We start from the raw sequence: 22,658 nt of genomic DNA on the forward strand, positions 1-22,658 counted from the left end.
TTCTGCTGAAATATTTTTCCATTTCATCTTGCCTAAAATAGTCATGACCAAACTATTACATTTTGATGATGTTTGCTCTCCATTTGATTCATCATATGACTTTAGAACAATTAATCTCATTTTAAGAAATATTTTCCAGGAAGCAGACCTTTATTAAGAATATATATATATTATTTATGCATCTATATAAAAAATAGTACATATTAATATTCATATTCTTGCCACTTCTGTTGAAAGTATTATCATAGCTATATAAGCTAATCTTATTTTGATGAATAAGACATACTTTGAGATGAAAAGTAATTAAAATAAAAAATTTGTTTTATTACTAAATAGAAGTATTACTTATTTTTTGTAATTGCCAATGCTTACTAATTTTAGCTTTAATTCTTTTTTATGGGGTTTTTTCAAGTTATGGAAAATGATCATTCTGAAAATGAGACAGTTCTATGCTTTTTCTTGGTTTTCATTCTTTCACCTCAAATATAATTTTGACTTTAAACTATCAATTTCATATTGTAAATTAAGACTAGAGATCTGTATTTGGAAAGGCTTGTAATACTAACACAGTTGCTTTTATGTCCATTTAGATGTAATAAATAGTTTTGTTAGATACTGTGCTTGTTTTACAGCGTGTTTTTAAGCTGGCTTCAGATTTACTGCTGGGAAAATCTTTAACGTTCAAAGTAAATTGTTCTGTGAGGGAGTTTTGATGTCCAATAGGAGCAAAGTACTACGATAAAAAAAAAAGTTAAATTCCTTAAGGCAAGCTGACTTCATTACCTCATTTATGGATCAGTATGCCAGGTTTAAAGAGAAAGGCAATTCTTTGGAGCAATTCAATTGGCAGAAAGTCTTGTGATAGTTGAATTGAATAATAAAGATGAGTGTCAATGGAGTAATAGTAGGAAAAAGGAAAAAAGCTAAATAAATGTTACACGTATTTGTTCTGAGTTGTCTATAAAACTAATAGAAATTGGGTTGTTTCCAATGCAAATCTGTTTGATTCTCTCTGTTAGACTTTAAACTTGATTTCCCACCTTTACGCTTGCCAGTGTAAGGGAGCATCTTGTGTTTTCAGATTGTTTTCTTCAGATTTTATCTTACTAAATTGATTAGAATTCGAGCTTATCATACTCCTGTAAGTGTATCTTCTTTGCATATTTAGCCATGCTTCATTTTACAATATAAAATCACAACTATTACATTATATTAGGCACACTGAGCTAAATGTTTATATCTTGGATGCATATTAATTAATGCTAGTGCTAGTAAACTAGTAGCTCTGACCTAATACTCAAGTTGGAATTGTAAATAGGGAGTGCCATGTGGCCACTTCTGACAAGCACTTCATGGGAATTTTAAGTGTAAATTCCTGTGCCTGTCGGAATTTTGAAAAATCACAGCTAATTAGCTGTTTCTCTTAAAAGGTTGGCTTCCCTTTTTTAGAGGGATCCTGAAAGAACCATGAAAAATTCTCTTTCAGGAGTCATTGCCTTGCAAAGAATCATGGTAATATCAGCCAGCTGCCTGATAGTATCATGGCATAACAGAAAATAAGTTGTAGGGACCTAATAACCTGGAATAGCAGCATTGGAATGTATTGGATTTTTTAAAGCAGATATTTCTGTGCCAAATGTTTTGTATTTTTCTGACATATGGTAAGAAAAGTGGGTTTTTTTCCATACTTACTTATCCAGTGAAATCCTCTTGATTGTTTTGGTTCTAATGTTTATTTTTCCTGAGTTGTAGATTAAAATATATTTGGAAGAAATGAAAATTTTAACTAATAGTAGAGATGAAGTTGAAGAGTACCTCTGTGAATTTTATTGATGATAACACATAACAGATTGAGATATTACTTTAATTAATGTTTTATCTTGAATTAATTTCAAGCTGTTGTGTTCAATCTATTTTTTACTTCCTAACATGTTATTTCTCTCTATATATGTACATATGACATACTTATGAAATGAAATGAAATAAATAATAAACTCATGTCATTAAATAGAATAACATTTGAAAAAGGTACCTTCTTTCCATAGTATACCATTAATTACTACATTCAATTAAAAACTGGTAAGTTTCCTTAAAGATAATGTACAACTTAGACTGCTCAAATTGATGTTCTGGGTTTTTACTTACAAAATATATTTTTTGAAACACACTCTGCTTACATTTCTTTAAAGATTAGTAATTGTCCAGTTATGTAATAGCTTGCAATAAAACCATTTAGAACTGGGAAAGAGAAGTGTCTCCCACTTTGCTTAACATAAGAACATAGTTTAAATGTGAAGATTTCTAATAGACTACGAAATAAACATTTCAGAAAAATATTTGCACTAAGGGTTTTTTTCCTTGTTGCTCTGCAGTCTCAGTTTGAACTCAGGGTATTCCATATTCGTGGAGAACATGCTGTCTCAACTGCTCAGCTTGAAGAAACCATTGCACATCTGAAGAATGAACTTGATAATAAATTAAACAGAAGAAATGAAAAAGCAAAGGATATTGGTGTTTCTACTGAAGATGATAACCCACCAAAGGCATACCGAAATGTATGTATACAGACTGACAGAGAAACTTTCATAAAGCCTAGTGAAGAGGAAAACAGAGCTGTGAAAAATAACCAAATAGTACCCAAAAAGCTTAATATTTCTTCTTTGACACATAGTATATCTGCCCAAAGTGAAAGTAAGGACAATTACAATGTACAGTCATCAGAAAGTGTCTTGTCTTGTCAACCAAAACAAATGCTGCCTCCACCACCACCACCACCACCTCCTCCCCTTCCTGATTCTTCACTGTCTGCTGTAGTTCCTCCACCACCACCTTTGCCAATGGGTCTGACTTCACTGGCATCCCAGTTTGGATCTGGTCCACCACTGCCACCTCCACTTTCTGAAGGCTGTAGGAATTTCCAGGCACCGCCACCACCGCCACCACCACCGCTTCCAGGGCAGGGACCTCCTGTTCCTCCTCCACTGCCTGGATCTGGGTTACCTCCACCCCCTCCACCTCCTGGGCCTGGGTTCTTTTTTAATAGCACTTTATCTTCAAACCAAGGTCCTCGAAAGCCTGCCATTGAACCTGGCCGTCCCATGAAGCCTTTGTACTGGACACGAATACAATTGCAAGATAACAGGTAAAATATATTTACTTGGACTTAGGGTTGCTACTTACAGGTCAGTGTAGAGACATGGAATTTACATAATTCTAGATCAAAAACGATTTTTTGGGAATGCTTAAGTGACACAGACTCTTTTATTTTAATGAAGAGTTGTCCATTAATTCAGGTGCTGCATTAATACAAGTAACAAAATTACATTATTATTTGGATCTTAAACTTCAAATCGTTATTATCTGTCTTGAAAGTCATGTTAGCCTAGCAGCAGTTACCAAGATGCTAAATTTGAACATTTTAGTAAGTTAAATTATATTCCTATATATGGCTTGCAGTTATAACACATCATAATATTATATGTACTATACAATATATACACACTATATTACATACAGTTTTATATAATATGATTATATTATACTGTGAATTTTAGAAATTATTTCGTATAGTTTATTTATACTGTAATAATGATTTTAATAAATTATATCTTTATTAAAATTACTTAATATTATAATAATATTTTATTTTAATATTGAAACACTTTTGAAGTAAATATCTGCAGTTAAGTGGATTTAAATATGAGTTTTATTTTATTTTGCAGCTCTGAATTTATTTTTATTAGAAAGTATTATTCTGGTGTAATGAAGCATTTTAAGGTGTTACTATTTTATATAAAATATTTAACAGGAACAAAGAAATTAGTGAAATGTCAGTTGTATATTCTTAGTTTTTCAGCATTAAAAAGAATTAAAATTTTCTGAAAATTAAAATTTTTCAAAATTAAAATATTTTGGAGTAGGAGGCTTGAACATTTTGGTTTTACTTTCCCAGTATTTCTTCAGCGTAATTGTTTCATAGTGAATAAATAGTTGGTCCATAAATAAACTTTATTGTAATTCTTCCCATTGAATCAATGAAATAGAAGTTTTCTTTCTGAAATAGTGCTGTTTCACCAAGCTTTTGTAAGGTAAGGAATAATTCATAGCATTCTGATTAACTACTGGTCACCAGATGTAATGGTCCAGCATTTTCAGGGTCTGTATTAGAACTGGAAATTTCTTCAAGTGTTTGCTGCTCAGATCAGAAGCTGTCCAGGACTTCTTGTTGCAGAGCCAGAAAGAGTCCTTCATTCTTCAGTATTGCTACCACAACAAGTAATGTCAGGAAGAGCGAAGCTGTGGAGCTCTAAGCATGTCCTGTGACATGGAATATGCTGCATCAGCAGGTGCTAATAGCAAAAAATGAAAAGTTTCTTAAACATTCATGATAATAGACAGTTGAGTATTAAGTAGAAAAAAATCCTAAATTTGAAAAAAAAAATTGGTTTCTTTTGAATTGATAGGAGTTCCATTTTGTTGCGTATTACATCTATGTTCAGTGACATCAGACATTTGTAGTTTGTAGGGGTTTTCATCAACTCTTTTAATTGCAAATAATTTCACTGCCTTTTAGTGACATCTGCTGGAAGAAGTGATCCCACCTTCTACTGATAAACAGACAAGAACACTCAGAGGTTTTGTCCCACAAATTTTCCTGGCACATTGAAATTTTGAACAAAGCCCTTTCAGAATTGTTGTACAATGTATAAAAACTACATGAAAGTAGATAAAAATAGAGGATTGTGTAAACAAGCTCCCAACTGATCCAAAAGTAAATCTGGTCTTGGAAGGCAAAAATAGAAGGGAAGATAATCCATATTTAAAATTTGCTGTTGGTTAAATGGAGAAGAATACTGGCTAGTCTCCCAAAATATAAGCCACATAATTACTTTAGTTTCTCAGAACTTCAACAAGGATAAATATGAGCATACAACATCTGTGGATAACATGAAGTAAATCAAGTCCTATACAAATTGCCCCAAATGCTCTAAAAATACGCTTGAATAAAGTTTGTTCACTATTTGTTGATATTGTGTATTTTTATAGGTCTAAGTAGATTACTGGGAATTTCTCAAAAAAGCTGACATTGGAGTACTTCTAATCCTAGTTGAAGTGGCAGAAATCTCTTGACATGTATTTGCACAAGCTGTCGTTGTTGCACAAAGAAGAGTACAATACGAATGGTGCATTTCAATAATCTAGCAGGCATGGACTAAATAGCTGAAATGAATAACTAATAGAAAAACTTTCTGACTCCTTACAAGAGCAGGGGATAGGAAGGGAATGCTCTTTGTGTTGCTTTAAATCTATCATGGATTTTCATCTATTATGGTTAGATCTATTATGGTTTCTCATAATGTTTAGAAACTTTATTATTATCTTTCCCTTTATAGGAAAACTGCTATGCCAACATTATGGGAATCACTGGAAGAGCCTGATATACTTGACACTACTGAGTTTGAATATTTATTCTCCAAAGACACCACTCAGGAAAAAAGAAAACCATTGTCAGAGACTTACGAAAAAAAAAACAAGGCCAAAAAGGTATTTATTGTTTCTTTGTCTGTTTTTTTGTGTGGTACTGTTTAGTGTTTATTTTGAGAAAACTCCGTTTGAATTTTTGGATTTTTTGTGAATCATCAAGAAAGAAAATTATGGATTGCTGATTTAATCTCAGTTTTCTTGCTTGATAATGCAGGGCTATTATTTAACTTGGAAGATCTTTTTGCCTTTGATAATGAAAGTTCCACATTCCAGTGAGGTAGAAAGAATACTGTGTAGGAGAATAGAATTAAAGTTCTAATTCATATCTGCAAGTGCCAGTATATCAGGCCATTATTTGCCCTTGAGCTGATTTGTAGTTAATGCCTATCATTTGTTACTCCAGCAAACCTCTCTTCCACTGAGATTAATTTTATTGGAAAAATAAAATTTAAAGCAACATTTTGAATAAGGAATGTCATTTTTTTCCTCCAGTATAGCTAAGGAGTTGTGTAAGGAAGGACAATCATTTCTTTAATGGCCAAAGCTACATGCAGTAGCTGTGTTATTGCTGTAGAGCAAATATTATCTGCTTCAGACATGAACCATAACAGACACAGCTGGCATTTGCCAGGTGGGATGTGCAGATAGGAAAAAGAAATGCCATTAGTAGTATTTGCTGCCAGAAAAATTCTAGAGTGGATAATAATCAATACTGTTTTCCTAACAGTATGATTACATATCTGAAACTATTGAAACATTTCTTGTGTTTTAAATCTCTTTGAGTTTACCTGCTTGGAACCACAAGAGGGCAGTTTGCATGTGAGCTGTGCTTGCTACCTTCAATTTCATAACACATGGAATATGAAACATGTATACATATTGGTGCTCTCCCATCTTTCAGAACATCTTTGGTCATAAATTCCCTGTATTGTCTTAAAGTCTTAATGTAACAGCTAGTGAGAAGTATCAATAGGGCTGTAGAATTTATAGAACTCAAATTCATGCGATGCAAAAAGTAAATAATTAAAAATGGGGCCTGGATGGGGACATGCTGGCATTTGTAAATGCACACCAAAGAAATAATTGTTACAGTCCTTCAAATACTAGACTTAAGTTGGGCATGAACATCTCTGTGAAAAATATTTTGAGATATTTTACATGAAAAATATTTGAAGTGAATGTGATATGTATCAGCAGCTGTATCCGTGAATTCCATTAGTTATATCTTATGCCTTCTTTCTAATACTTATTTTTCCATTTCATTAATGTACCTTTTTCAGAAATAATCATGTAATAGGAAATACAGGTTTCTAAAGAACTTTGAAGAATTTAATCGCTGTAACTTTAATGGGGAATTAATATGCACAAATAGTTGCATTTTTATTTCAAAATCTCAGTAATTAAGGGAATATATCTACTTCTCCAGGAGGTGACAGCAAACCAGGTACAGAATTAGGCCTGTTTACTGAAAGATAAAATTGTGTTTTTCATTTTCCTTGCTGCTTTGTAAACTAACTTGTTTGAGTAGCCTGATGTCTTAGTGATCTCTCTTGGCTTATCCAAAATTGAATTGGATAATACTTACAAAACATATTGGTATAATAATATTTTTTCTTCTGAGCAACCAGTGTATTTTCATAATATGAAAGACATATTTTTTATTTATATCAGTGTTTTAATTATTCTGCTTTGTTACTAAAGGTAAATTTAGTATTTTAGGACAATTATTTTAAGGGTGTTTTAATGAAATTAATGAAATTTAAAAGGTTCCTTTAAAGTACTGTGAAAAAATACAAAAATAAATTCCCTAAAAAATAAATTTAGAATTACATCTATTGTCACGTCTTCGCTTTGGAAAACTGATGGGGCTGTGATGATGGCGTTACAAACCATGGGAACTGTAGGGTTTTCTCTGAGAATTTACAAAACTCATCGGCAGTAGTGTGAAACATTCCATCACTTGGTCAATTTAAAAATTAAAAATAAATCCGCTTTTAGAATTCAAAGAGAATTTTGAGTACGGAAGCTTTTAGTATATCCTGTATTTTCACCTTTCTCAGTTAAATAACTCATGGGAGCAGCTGAATGTTTCTACAGACAGTTGGCCTTCTTAGACGGTCCTGTGTTTTAATTTGTCTCTCTGAAAGCCCAAATATCTGCAGGCTGGCTCCAGTGGATCAATCTTGGTGGGCTGCAAATAATACAGTAGTAGAGAGGGATTTTATTTACTTACAGGAGGGTTTATTCGTAGATAATAACAGAGAGCTCCTGTAGATCAATATAAAGCTGTCAGTTTGGCTGGTTTCATTTCTGGTTTCCTCATGGGTTTTTTGGCTCTCAAAGTTTCCTGTCTTTTTTCCAATAGTTATGTCTACTAGGGTTTTAGCAAGAAGCTTTTTCTTCACTTCAGTACATAAATTTCTGCTTGTCTGGTGTCTTAAAAATGGTACCAGTGTCACATTACAGGGGATTGTATAGTCTGATTGTATAGTTCTACAGACATAAAGAAACAAAAATTTTAAGAGGCTCATCATATATTGCAGATTTAGCTGCTGCCATGTTATTATGTACTTTTTTATAAATTCCTTTTTCCTGTTCTCTAGAAGAACCTTTCCCAGAGCAAGATACAGGTACAGTGATGAAGTTGTAGTTTGTGTTTGAAATAGCTAAGCTGTTTTATTTAATGATACCTGTTAAGACTGACCCACCCACTGCATTAAACCTCTCTCTTCTCTGCACAAACTATGCCCTTTTTAATGGCCTTTTATGCACACTAAATTCAGCCTCTTTGGTATTTAGGGAAATGACAGACCAATAGATGGTGCAGGTCTGCTTATTAAGACATGATTATTCAATCCTTTGCTCCTTGAATGAGAATTAGATTAGTGCCTCACAGTCGAATTCCTTTTTCAATTGGACGATTTTATCTTTTGAATTAGAGGATAATTGATTCTGATTTAATACTTTTGCTATTCCAAATAAAACAATATTGTTCAGTTTATTCTCAGAATTTTTAATTTTGTGAAACCAGTTGGAATAATCTGTATGCTTAGTCTGTGAAATGAATGCTTCTGTGGAAAGCCTGTAGAAATTCCAGTTTGTTCTGTTCTTACCCATTTTTCCAGGTAGTAGCCACTGTATGGCAACACAGGCTAGAAAAATTCACCATATGCTGTGGGCTTTTTTACTTACAGCTTATAGGCACCTGCCATTTTCAGCCATGAGTGTCTAATTGTACTATATAAGCTGCACCAGGAGAGGCTTAGGTTGGACATTAGGAAGAATTTCTTTCACAAGAAAGGGTGTAGAATGGTTTCTCCTGGAATGGATTCTCCTGGTCTATTTTCCAGTACCATTTGGCAAGTTATGCTCAGAAAGTAAGCTTCTGAGTACATATTACATATATTTGTACATATATATAATATAATTACAAAATAATATATATTTTATAAAATGGATATTTATAATATATCACTAATATTTCCATATATCATCAATAATATTTCTATTTATACATATATATACTCACTGTCAAAATAGGAGAATACATGGAGGACTCTCTGGGCTTCTCTGCTGGTTGTAGTTACCTTGGTATTTTCACTTATTTTTTGAACAGCAGAATAACTAACTCTGCAGCCACCGCCTACTTGCAAGAGGCTTCAAATAATCTGAAGTAGATCCTTCAGAAGGCTTTCATGAGATCTGGTCTGCCAGACAAAGATAAGCCCAAAGCTAATGCAATTAACCACAAGGTTAATATGATTAAGGATATTCAGCTACCTAAAAAATAAGATGGGACATAGCTGGCTAACTGACTGGTAATAGCTCAGCAGAGAGTCTTGGCATTATAGTGGTTCACAAGAGGAATATGAATTTTCAAATCATGGTACTACTAAAAATGAAAAGAACTCTGATAAATCAAGAAGTATTGCTTGCAAGGCAGACTACTCAGCCATGTCTCAGTTAAGAGTTGCACCTAGATTTAGGCACTACAACCCTTCATTAAAAATTTCCCAACTGTAAAGAGTCAAGGAGAGGGAGAATTAGGAGAAGTGAAGTAGTCTCTAAGGAAATAATCAAATTATTATGACTGTTTAGTCTAGAAAGGAGAAGGTTGATTGGGACAGTTATAAGTGTAATCAAGTGCGTGCAGCTGCTGCAAAGAAAAATTATGAAAAGCTTTCTAAGAGCAAGGATACCAAAGGAATGCAGAAAAATTTTGGCTAAGGAAATTGTGTTTCTGCATTTGGAGATTTTTACGAAAGTTTGTTTAGAATGGTACACACATAATTGATAACTGTCTTGAAGTGCAGAAAGGCTGTGAATGATATTTTGGGTGCCTTTTCAATGTCTTGACACTGTAAATCAATTAAAAGACATAAAGTCCACTTTCTGTCCATTGTCCTATGGGTCAAAACAGCTGGCTATACTTTTTTCAAGAATGGAAACACTGTCATGATTCCCAAATTTGTTACATTCATGCCAGGAGAAACGGCTTATTGGGTTTCTCTGATTTCTAGAGGCTTCGGCATGTATGTGGGGGTAGAAAGGAAGGGAAATTAAGAATCTAAGCAGCAATGGTGATACAACTTAAAAGACTGCATAAAAGGTGATTTTACTTATTTTTAGAAATTCAATAACTTTGGAAAAATATAGTACATTCACTTGATAGTGATACAAAGTTAAACAAAGTTAAACAAAGGTCAGATGTACCTTTCTAGTACACATATATATACTTGAAGACTTTAAGTTTGTTATGGTAATGCTTACCTGGGTTATGAAGCTCTGCAAACTGTGTGACTGCTCATGCTTCCTTGATCAGGCAGCTCTTTGGAAAATGTAGCACCTTTGGAAGAACTTAAAGTTTTTTTCCAACTGAACATCCTCTGAAATAATTCCTTCTGAGGAAACTCTTGTTCTCTTCTCTGCATGTATGCCATCTTTAATTTAATGCTGTACTGTATTATATAGATAATGATAAAAATTAGTATTCTGAGGTTTTGATATTGTGTTTTGAGAATAGAATTCATTTTTTCTGGTTGGGAGAATTTACTGGCTAGATGTATAGTATTGATTATGTCTCAATATTACAGCAAAGTACTACGCAATATATTTAAATATTAAAAATATAAATCTTCTCTCACAAAACTGTCTTTGAATTAAGGCTTAGATGCATTATAATCTTATATGAAGTAATGTAATGTTGTTAATGTTTGGAGTTAATGTCCATGAAATGGAGAAGAGATGATTGCTGATTTTCCCAGAGACTCTAGGTGGATAAATAGTATATGGAAGGAGTGGGATTTATTTCACAGTTATTTTATAGTTCTGAACTGGTTAAATCTGCAGCAGGAAAAGTTCAAATTACTGGAAGAAAACAAAAGTCCCTGAATATGAATCAAATAAATAAAAGACATTATTCGTTATGTATTATGCTATGATACTCTGTAATCTTGAAAAAGATATATTTTAAAAAGAAGATTTCTTTGCTGCAATTTTTTCCATGTGCATTTTGTAGCTCCATTGCTAGATTTAACACGTATTTTGAAGTTGTATTATTTATTCCAATATATTTGAGCACTTGTTAGTAATTTATCCTCAAAAACTCAAGAATTTTCTATACTTTTTCAAGAAACAGGATAGTTGGACATTTGTGATGCCACTCTGTCTTCATCTTACCAAAAAAAATGAGTAAATGTCAAGTAATTTGTGTCAGGTGTATGCTCCAAATGAAAGTCCATCAATCATTTTTGGCCCTTTAGTGCAATGATTATAATTTCAAAGACGCAGGAGGACATTAAAGATAATGGCTTTTCTGTTGTCTATTATCTCTAACAGACTTCACATAATTATTAACATGTGTTCTCATTTACGAAGAGTGTCAATATTTTGAGTGAATTGCATTTTTTTAACTGAAAGGGATATGCCTGTCAGCAAGTTTTTTGTCCATCTAACTAAATGAGGAATTACAATTAATAAATTTTGTGTTTCCGCAAGAAGGGCAGATATTGCAGAAAATGTTGGAAGCTTTGCAGGGTTGAAACACAATGACTGTCTTCAGCTGTCTGCATAAGATAATAAACAGTGTTCAAACTTAAGCAGAAGTAGTAAAATGCTAGTGCATGCTCTTCTGAGGCACTCTCACTTTCCTTTTATATTTTATGCTCCGCTGAGAAAAATAACTGGCATTCCTTGCTTATCATAAAGCCCTGAAGTCATGCAGAATATAGAAATTATCCACAGGGTGAATATGTATTTTTTGGTTTGTCTTATTTTGCAGTTCTGATAGAGTAAAGATACTGAAGTAAGTTTCTTAGTAGCTCATTTCATGCCTCCTATTTGAACCTGATAAATTGTCATTTGTATGTACTTTAGAAAAAGGCTAAAAGTAGTGATGTTTTCAAGCTAATAAAATTGTAAACAGACTTTTAAAAATATAAAGCTGTGTTTCATCCATGTTAAGAAAAACACAGTCAAATTTGGCCCTCCCTTGAGCAGGAATATGAGAGATTATGTCTGGTCTTAAGCTTCTGAAATTTCATTGGTAACTCTTATAGTGTTTATGCAGAATGGCTTGAGGGGCATATTTTGGCTTCTTGTGCAGGATACTCTTCCTGTGTTTGAACAGGGTTGCAGCAATCTGCTCATGGGTACAGGCTGTTGATTTGCTGTGAAAGTTGGTGAGTGGGAATGGAGGGAAATGCTGTAATATGCAGGACAGCTTTTTAGCTTATGGCTTTTCTCAGTAAATTTAAGTATTATAGAAGGAATCCATGCACCACCAGGAGGAAGGGTTTAGCTTTTAATCACTAAAGTAAACTGAATCTCTTCAGATTTCAGCACCAGTAAGTGTCCTGGACAGAATGCAGGCATTGCAGTTAGACAAACAGTAAAGTCTGTTGTATAGTATTTAATGAAATACATTTCTGGCTACATTAGAGAAACACCTTCTAATGGAAATGACGGATTAATTTATTAGCGTATTCAAGCTTTGGTATATCTTCACTTTTTAATTAGATTATAAAGATTTGAAAGATGTAGATGAGACACTTGTACATGCAGCAAATCAGGTAACTTAATAACATTAAAAAATAATCAGGGGAAAAAACCCACCAAAAAAAAATAATGCTTTGGATCAGTGAAGTAAATGAATTATCACCAGCAGTCACAATTTTGTCACTAAGCCAGAAGATGCTGCATCCATTAAAACAATGCATTCATAATCTGGAGAAGCAATAAGCAGCTGGCAAACCCCACCAGCTGGCACAGCAGCATCAGCTGGGTTGTAGCTGCTTACCTGTCACTGCCAGCTACAAGCAAGTCCCAATATGCTGAGAGGTGACCAGTGATTTGTCTTTTAAAAACATAGACTAAATAGTTCAACACAGTCTTTACAAACTTTCTTTTTATTTGCCTTGTGTTTTTACTGAACTGAAAAAGAGCTGATTTTTTTTGTGTCTTCTTTCTGTTTGGAACTCATGCACATGTATAATCCCCCTTAGTGACTTTGCCAGAATAACCATAATTTGGGACAAAATTAGTGTCTTTGAAAATTAATTCTCTGTTTTGCTACTGATCGTATATTTTAACTGCAAAATCTTTCAAGTTCCACGTTGATTCTAAAAATCTATAACAAAATTCCAGTGTAATACTTAGCATTGTAACTATGGGTTTGAAGTAGTTTTATGCTCAATTTAAGCTATTCTGTTGTCATGGTCCTCTATTTTTGCTGCCTAATGAATAAAGTATTAGCCTTCAGTTACTTGGTTGAAGCTATTTCAGGTAGTCTGTGTCTAGTTTGGTGCCTGGTAATTGTGACCACGTGTACATTTGTCTAAAATGCATGTGAACATACAGTCAGTTGCCGTTTTAAATCATTAATCTCTGGTTTAACTTTTAAAATTGTATAGGGCTGTCTTTTAGGGTTTTTTTCACAAATCATTTAAGGGAAAGGTCTTGCTTAGTGATGTGAGCTAGTTTGATCATATCTGGAGAAGGTATCAGCACTTACAAATACTTCAGTGGAATGATTTCCAGTGTCATGTTGTCAGCAACAGCTATAGTCTGGAAAGGTTTTGCCTCAAACTAGGCATGTCTAATGGGGTTTATGACAACCTATGAATTTGCCCTGAACAAGGTCACCTTGGAGGTCAGTGAATGCTATACAAATTGCATACTGCTCAAACCTGTAATTATCCCTGTAAGAAGTTAATGTGCTGCGGAGTTCAGCAAATTCATGTAAAGCTTCAGAAATGACCATGATAAACCGAGCAGTTACTTACATTTGGCCAGAAGAATCAGTCAACAGGATGTGATGCTTCCACAGCATTCATTTAAGGTAACTTGGAACAAAATCATCATGTCTGCTTGTGTACTCAGGATATAAAGAGCCTGAATTCTTTGTCATTTGAACAAACCACTTTCCATAGTATTAATTTCTTAATATTCATCATATGTCCTGTACATATAGGCAGAAAAAACTCTCAGGATAGATTTTTTTTCAAATTTTGGCAGAAAATATGCACTATCTACTTTAACATAAGTTTATTATTGAGGACCTACAAGAGGGACCTAAAATATCTATCATGTCTTTTTTGAAGTGTGTGTATTTTCCGATTTCAGAAGTCTAAATAAGAAATACGCATTTTCATGTGAAATGTCAGTATCATTTCTGTTTTTCTTCTATTTGTCAAAGTATTTAATTTTGCATAGATGAGTGACTAAGTATTTTCATAGTTAAATATATGTAAATCACATAAAGCACAGGTGGGAAACATTTTTATGAGTTAGTATAGATTTTGTCAGTTAACAGTCTCTAATGTGAGCATCAATAAAAGTATTCCAGGAATGAGGGATAGCAATTGCTTTAAGTTTTTGCTGTTATTAAATATCTAAATATGAGTGCCACCATTAATATTAAAATTTAATTTGGTGAAATATAGATCAAATATTGTTCAAGTAGTGTTCAAATACTAAGAATATAAATTTAGGGAAAACATAGCTATTAGTTTTAATTTTGCATAGGAGTTTGTATTTTTTATAGTTTTTGTACATCAACACTATGAAGTAAACCATCTGCTTGGATTTCAGCATTTTGTATTTTTTAAGAACTTGTGTCTGTATTGCATTTTGTGATGTGCTCTTGTCCTATCTTCCCTATGAAATAAATCAAAATCACAAATTCCGATAGCCTAGACATTGTGGGAAATTTTGTTTTTTACATTTCTGTCATCTGAACTAAACTGTTCCCCTTCTTTATAACCAATTTCAACCAGCCAAAATAACATTAAGGTTTCCCTTCCTCCTCTTTCTTCTTCTGCCCCTAAACTGACATCAGAAATTATTACAGTCTGAATGTCAGTATATTATACTATCAAATATGTGTACTCAAATGTGAAAAATATTCTGAAATCCCTGTGGAGTGTCAACAGTGTGGAATAAGCACATTCAGACATGACCAAAAGAAATACTTTGAGTAGTGCCCAGTGTTCCAGAAGTAGTGTTGAGAGCGCATAAAAAAACAATTCTTCAATTCTTCTTGGTCAGGAATTGATCCTCTGCTGAAAAATAGACGTAAGCCTGTTCAAACTGAAATGTAAACTACCAGACAAACTAAGGAACTTCTGATGTACTCAGTGTCTTTTATAGTTCTTAAATATCATCTAAAGAAAAGGGTGGGGGGGAATGACCATATTCCAGAAGAAATATTTAATGTGCCTTTTCCTTTTTCTGAGTAATAGCATTTCATAAGTAAGAGGTGATTTTCCATTTGTTAAGGTGCAGAGCACAAAGATAACCTGAAGGTCTTGCTACCACATTTAGTTTGGGTTTGATGTTTGGAGAAATATTGAAGTCAATTCACAAATTAGCTTCTGTTATAAGAGTGACTGAATCCTTTGTAGAGTGTTCCCACGAATCTCAGATCATTTTGCATCATCTTTCTAGATTATCAAATTACTGGATGGAAAACGGTCTCAAACTGTAGGAATTTTAATATCGAGTTTGCATTTGGAGATGAAGGATATTCAACAAGGTAAGTGTTTCTTACACTTAATGTATTGTATTGCATGGATAAATTATCATAGACCTCAGATAATTTCTGACAGTGCAGAATATGTTTTGAATATAGTCTCCTAAATTACCAGAATAATAATTCTTCCAATATATTCCAGTATATGTAAAAGTTTCACCTAAAAACTAGAACTGAATTTAGGTTCAACTCCTTCTGTACCTTTACAGTTAGCATTGCACTTCCAGTGCTGTATTTTTATATTCCTCCCCTGCAGTTCCCTGCTCTTTCTAAAGCAAGTCGTCCACCAACAGGAGTTAAATGGAGGGCTTACACATAAATCTTTTGGGCTTCAAATATGCAGTCAGTAGTTTTTAATATTTACATTTTACTTCATTAACAGTATAAGAAGTACATCCCAAACTGATGTTACCACGTAAGAATCAGAAAGAGAATTACTGGATGGCATTTTTCAAAGCGTGGGGCTAGTCAGTTGTAAATTCCATTACTGGTAGAAATTATTTGAGTTTGCCAGTACAACTGTAGAGAAATACAGATTTTTCAGAACACTGGGGTAATTGAGAGTCTGCTTATGTTCTGGATTTAAAAAGATATTGTTTAAGGATATTGTTTATTTCTTTTTCACATTAAGAAAAGGAAAATATTCACCATTTAAAACAACTGCTGGAACAACTCAAGTTGATGTCTCCTTTTTTGCTATTGTTTTCCCTCCATCACATGCAAATACTGGGTAGGGTGTTGAGATGCTGCTGGCATTGATTATTATTAATTTCAAAAGAGCCTTTGAGCATCTCGCACTTTAAAAGCACAAGGGCTTACAGATGTCTCTTGGGATGCAGAGGAATAAGGAAAAGAAGGAATAACTTTGTGCCTGCCAGTATTGTGTGAAAGGTATCAGAATGAGATGGAAAAAAACAGCTATTACTAAAGGTCTGAATAATTTGCTGGCAGAAGTGTCAGCTACATAGGGATAGGATAGAAGCTTTATTACAAAAACTGGGTAATATTCTTAAGGATATTCAGAGATGGGTTTTCTTTTTCTTTTCCATGCCATGATGTTCTACTAAAATAGAGCATCTCTATCTCTCTCAGTTGTTTGCTGTACTTGCGTGGCTTTTGAAATCTTCTGGCCAATTTATACCAAATCTAAGAGAGCATAATGACCCAAATACTTGGGTATGTATACAATAGCATTTTTAGCTTGAGTCAGCAGTGCACTTTTGAATCACATGTACCAGTTGTCCCCTTTGCTGTGTATGCATTGCAGAGCAATGCAGAGCAGTCTCAGAGTGCACAAACACCCTTCAGAATCAAATTAAATGAGGAGATTTGCTTTAGGAGCATGCCGTCAGTCTCCATGTATAGTAGTCTCTAAATTCCCCAAGATCAGATCAAAGATAGTTAAAACTCCCTGAAACATGTATAGTGTGAACTGTTGCTGTCTACAAATCCATTTCTAAAGACTCACAGTTGTAGACACAGCTAATGCAGTCCTACAAGTTTAATGAAAATTGGAGTGTTGGTAGAAGAAAGACGCCAAAACAAGTGCTGTCACTGAAGAAGAGTTTAGAACTCATCACCCTTTCTTGTCTGAGGTAGCAAATGACTGGCCTGTCACCACTTGTGTTGCTCAAGGCAGCAATAGGATATGCTGCCTCTTCCTTATGGAAACAGCTAGGAGCTACCATCAGGATTTGGGAATACCATTAGTGAAACTTTTAAAAAAACATACTAACAAAGCAGTCTGACTGATTTTAATCAAAGTGTGTGTTCAGAGACTATCTAGGGTGACAAACTAGTTCACAAAACTCAGGGAAAAGTTCTGTAGGGAAGACCTCTAGAAATGTATATTACTCTGAAAACAATAGTAGAATTATGCTTGTTTCTCTTTTAATGTCTGTTTATTCCATAGTATTTAGAGTAATTTAAATCTGTGGGCAGTCCTGCCTGTCAGCAGACAAATTATTTGAAGACTGCTGCAATCAATGCCCTGGACAAAAAAAAAAACCTTAATAGGCTAAATGGCACATGACAACACCTAACCAAAAAAATCACATAACCATTGGGTCATGAATGTCAACCTTTTTTTTTTTTTTTTTTTTTTTAAAGCGAAGTTGAAAGACCTATCTCGAAGAACATATGAATTAAGCACTCATCTCTTTTCATGACTATTTTCACAATGCATGAAAAACAGGGAAATATTAATAGCACTTACAACACCACTTACAACAGAGAATGTAGAAACCTGAAGCAAAAGTAAAAGAAAAATCTAGTTTTTATTTCAATCTTTTATGACCTTTTTTGTTGTAAAGTCATGTACAAATGAATGTACTGTCTATGTATGGTATACTGGCTAGTCTACCTTAGGTAGCAGTTATAGAATGCAGGTAGAGAAATTCTCAGATGAACTTCCCTGTACATACAGATGCATGCAGAATTGTAGAGAAGACAAAAGAGTAACCACAAGAAAAATTGCATCCTCCTCTAAAAGAGTGTGAGATTTCTGTATCCATAGGATTGCCCTCTCAAATCAAAGTACATAGCTTCACAGCATATTCTGTAGATAACGCAGCAGTGCAAAACAAGTGTCCATATCTGGCATCCAGATGTTTGAGTTTGCATTTGATAATGTGCCAGCCTCCACACTTCAGGAAGGGGATCTCCAACACATGCTCGTTTAAGAGAATGAAGTTTATCCTTTGCAAATAAGTTTATATCCATACTGCTTCTGAGTATAGTCTAGGAAGAAGACAACGTAAAACTAAATAATTATTTTGGGTGTTGTTGTTATATGTTATATGTTGTTATATGATGCACAGGGAAAGTTGACATTGTGATGCTGCACCTGTCCTAATACTCAGCTTTTTGTTCAGTGGGAGGGAACAAATCCTAGGTACTTCAGTATTCCTAGAACACTGGTGAATCTGGGACTGGTGAGGGCAATAAGGTTTTTGTTAGACCACTATTAAAATATTACTCATTTCCTGAGCAGAAGAAGCAGGCAAAAAATCTGTCTGACTCAGTGTGCTGTATGAGATCTGTATATTGAAAAGATAAATAGCAATGATGAAATTGTGCATAGGTTTGAGATTATTTTTAAGGCTTCTTCTCTGCATTTTAAAGAAATCTTTATAAAAAGGGAGGGGAAATAGCAGAGATCACTTATTATGTAAGCTTTAAGCGTCCATGCTTAGGGAAGTAATCTCCATTTCATACCAATCCATTTTTGTCTTTTCTTATCATTGTTCTGCTGAAATATTACAACTTGAGAAACAAACTTGTGCATCAACACTATTTGTGTGGCTTTGCTGTTGAAAATACTACAAGTCACTCCACAGTGAGGTGTTTTGGTTTTGTTTGTAATGGGAAATGCTGATCATAGCTGTATGTGAAAATACTCTGTGGGTCCTTGTCCCAGCTTTTTACAGGGCAACATTCCACGCACTGAGGCAGTTCCAAAATAGTAGCTGGCAATAGCAGTGCACTGGAAAACCCATAGTAATACTCCTTTCTGCAGTGTATGTCATCTGTGTTGGCTTTCCATGAGCTACTGAGATCCTTGTTCAAGGGTTAACTGGCCAAATTGTGGGGCAGCCCAGATAAAAAGCTTTTAGTTACAGAAAATGGGATGTAGATAAAATGTAGATGTCTATGTTCAAAAGAGTGATCTCCCCAGTTCCTCCTAACCTTCAGAGTACCTGCATTTTGCCACTAAAATTATAGGGCACCAAAAGTTCTGCTTCTGTACTTTGGGGAAATATTTCACTGTCAAATATTCCTGATGACTGTCAGAGCACATTAACTAGATGATCTGCTGGTATACGTGCTGATGTATTTTCCATGGGACTAAATCTCTGGGATATGGTAGATGACATCAGATGCACAGTTATAGCTTATTGTACTCTTTGTGGCAGTAAAGTTCAGTATGACTCCCTGCAGAACAGCTGCAGTTTTTGCTGCTACACTTACCAAAGCCACAGTAGTTGTGTTGTAGCACTACAACGCTGACAGAATATTTCCTGTATGAAAAAGGGGAGAACTTAATATTTATCCTTAGCATAGAGATTATTTCTAATGTTAAAAGTGAAGTATGTGACTGGTTTCCTTCAGCTTCATGATTTCCCCTTCATTGTCAGCACACGGGGAGTGAAAAAATGGAAGAATGTGAACTGTAGATTAACACAACCAGACTGATGATTAGTCTAATAACCATTCTGATTCAGTATTGTATTTCTAATCATCCTGGGATTGCTCTAATAAGAGTCCATGGAAGGTGTATAAATAGGTTTGCATTGTCTTAGTGCAAGTTATGCCTTATGGCACATATAAACTGTTGTTCCAAATTTGTATGACTTTCCCACCTACCCAAAATAGGGGTGCATGTATTCTATATATTCTGTATACTATGCATGAAGTATAAAGATAGGTGCATACTCATCTCAGAAGTTGGGAAACTATTTTATGTAAAATTAAATGTTTTTCTCTTTTTCTGGAAAATTCACAACATACATTTTTATTAATCTGTTTTGGACATCCATTGCGTGTTGGTAGGTTAACATTACTGCCAGAATCTTTTGTTCATGACTTCTTGCAGGATTCAAGCTGTCTTAGTCTTCTAAACCTCCATTGTGCCCATAGTGCTTCTATATTAGATACAACTTTTTGTGTTGCATAACCGTTAATACTGGAGAGAACCTTTAAATAAGTTGGTAACATATCAATTTGTCAGTAGTAAAGCAGAGAGATTTGGGTCTTACAGGCAGTTTTGCCAAGTATTTAACAGAGATTGTCTAATAGACTAGGTCGGTCACAATTCTATTTAAATTTCCCAATGATGGGCTGCATGTTCCCATGAAATCAAGCCTTACACAACAGAATGCAGTACATAAAACACCAAGCACTTCCAGGTCAAATAAATGTAGCTTTCACAATCTTCTTTTATTTAAATGATATACTTTTGTTTTATCATTTGGGAGCAGTTAAGGCGATTTCCTCATATTTCGAAGTCTAATTGTTACATTAAATGGTTTGATACTGGTGAGTATATGTAAGCTTAGCCAGCAGGACTTGAATCCTGATTTAACCAAAACGTGTTTAGTAGGAGTGAGGCTGTATATCAGATTCAGCCTTAAGACTGTTGGTATTTAAACTGATTTAGAGGAGGTAAGTATATTTTTTGTATTTAAGCCCTAAGTTCTAAAGTTGCATGTAGACTGCACACAGTATGCTCTAAATTCTCAGCTTTTTTTTAAATTTACATTTTTTAATTGATCAGAATATGTGAAAAATCTATGCAGCGGTGAATGTGTTACGTTCATTTTTTAGAAGTTAGTATGTTAAAAACCTTTGGTATAAGTTTATATTCGAAGCAATGCTCTTAGTATGTGAAATGTAGCTGGCAAGTATTTTTATGTGTGCCTGTTAGTTTGAATGCATGATGCTGATCTGTTTTTTGTCCTAGCTGACGGTTATTATATCCTAATGGGTGCAACCCTGCACTAATGATCCTTGTGTATATAAATTCTTCTTCTTGTGAGCAGACACCATAGGCAACATAAAAATGTTTGCCTCAATTTCCCTGCAAAAAAGGATCTCAGAAACCAGACTTGGCCAAGTAACAGATTTTTTAAAGGTAGAGGAACCCAATAAAATTACCAGCTTTTCACAGCATGAGTCTACTTCCTTTTGACATATTGTGAGGTGTAGGTGAAATATTCTAACTGAACTGACAGTGTAAGGAAGACAGCTAACTAGAAGGCAAGATGAAAGTAAAAACCACCGATGATGATTGATATTGTAATAGCTATTAATTGTTTTGGAGCCTCTTTTGTAGATTTATGATACTTCACCTATATTACTTACATAAGCCAGATATAGTGAGATTTAATGCAGTTAAGTGTCATAGTTAAACTCACTGTATCAGGAAAAGCATTTTGAAAAACATGCCAAGGTTTGTATTAATTTTGATAAAGTTAATATACATGTGATTAAAAGTGGGTTTTGTTTTTCATAGAAAATTTTAAAAGCATTTGTTACTTTAAGTGAAAATCAAAATAATTACTTTTTTGATCTAGTGCAATGGGTTTTTTAAGCTGCCCCAATTTAAGCTAATTTACACAAAATACTGTGAAGGTATTGCACATACCATATTACAAGAATAAGAGGAATATGAAGACACCTGTGAATGTGAGAATTTCTTCCAGCTTTTCAAAATTAATGGGATTTTTTGTTGTTGCTCTTTCCTAAAAAAAAAGGGCCAATCTTCATAAATTTACATGTTTTCATTTTTGACTTCTTCTCCAAATGTGCATGGTATTCAGTTCAATCAGTTTGAATGAAAAAAAAAAAAATGGCTAAGACATTAAAATGTATAAAGATGAAATAGAAGAGAGTATGTGGATTTTGGCAGTACTTCTTACTTACTGGGAATGTGTCTCTACATACATTGGCATTCTAAGTTGTCCCTCTGTATGGCTTGATTTTTTACTGCAATTGTCTGTCTGTGCATTGCCAATAAAAGCACTGCAGGTTGTATAGCAAGTAAATTAGAAAATAATTTCTGAGTGCTTTTATACAATCACACACTCTCTCCAAGAGAGAAAATAACTCATATCAATATCTCTTAAATTGATTATTATTGATTCTGTTAAAAATGTGGTTTAGCAGATTGTATTTCATTAGTTTTATCACAAACTTTTTGTTTTATCATGTCACTTCAAAACAATGCTGATTTGTTAGATCTTATGTTGAGTACAGAACAATGGATAACATAATAGAGCATTAAAAAACTTTGTTCTTATGGGGCCATTTTGGTGACAAATACCAGGCTAAAATATTCAGCTAGGTGTGTAACTCTCAATATTCTTATTAAAGTGGGTTTTTATCAAACTACTTCCTGTCATCATAATAGATTTATACATAAAAATTTGACTGTCATTTACATGCTTTGCATTTCTAGTACAAGTTTAAATTGCCTCCAATAATTTGCTCTTTCTAGATAGGTCAGGACAAGTAACTTTCTCCTTGTAAGCTGATTTCGGAATATTCTAAAATAGGATAAAAATTAAACCACAAGGGGAAGTTTCAGAGCTAAATATTCGTATTGTTAATCTTAACAATTAAATATATTGGACTGTGAAACCAA

The 22,658-nt window shown here is 33.9% G+C and overlaps 1 protein-coding gene across 2 annotated transcripts in view; it reads left to right on the plus strand.

Annotated features, from left to right (window-relative positions):
• FMN1 (formin 1) overlaps positions 1-22,658 on the plus strand; it is a 168,983-nt gene that overhangs the window by 80,989 nt on the left and 65,336 nt on the right. For both annotated transcript variants that reach the window (XM_056492805.1, XM_056492806.1), the window contains 3 exons: positions 2,373-3,142; positions 5,394-5,544; positions 15,430-15,517. In XM_056492805.1, the coding sequence (XP_056348780.1) occupies positions 2,373-3,142; positions 5,394-5,544; positions 15,430-15,517 (1,009 nt within the window). The remainder of the gene's footprint in view (positions 1-2,372; positions 3,143-5,393; positions 5,545-15,429; positions 15,518-22,658) is intronic.

This window comes from Oenanthe melanoleuca, chromosome 5 (assembly GCF_029582105.1).
Source record: "Oenanthe melanoleuca isolate GR-GAL-2019-014 chromosome 5, OMel1.0, whole genome shotgun sequence".
Classification (NCBI taxonomy): domain Eukaryota; kingdom Metazoa; phylum Chordata; class Aves; order Passeriformes; family Muscicapidae; genus Oenanthe; species Oenanthe melanoleuca.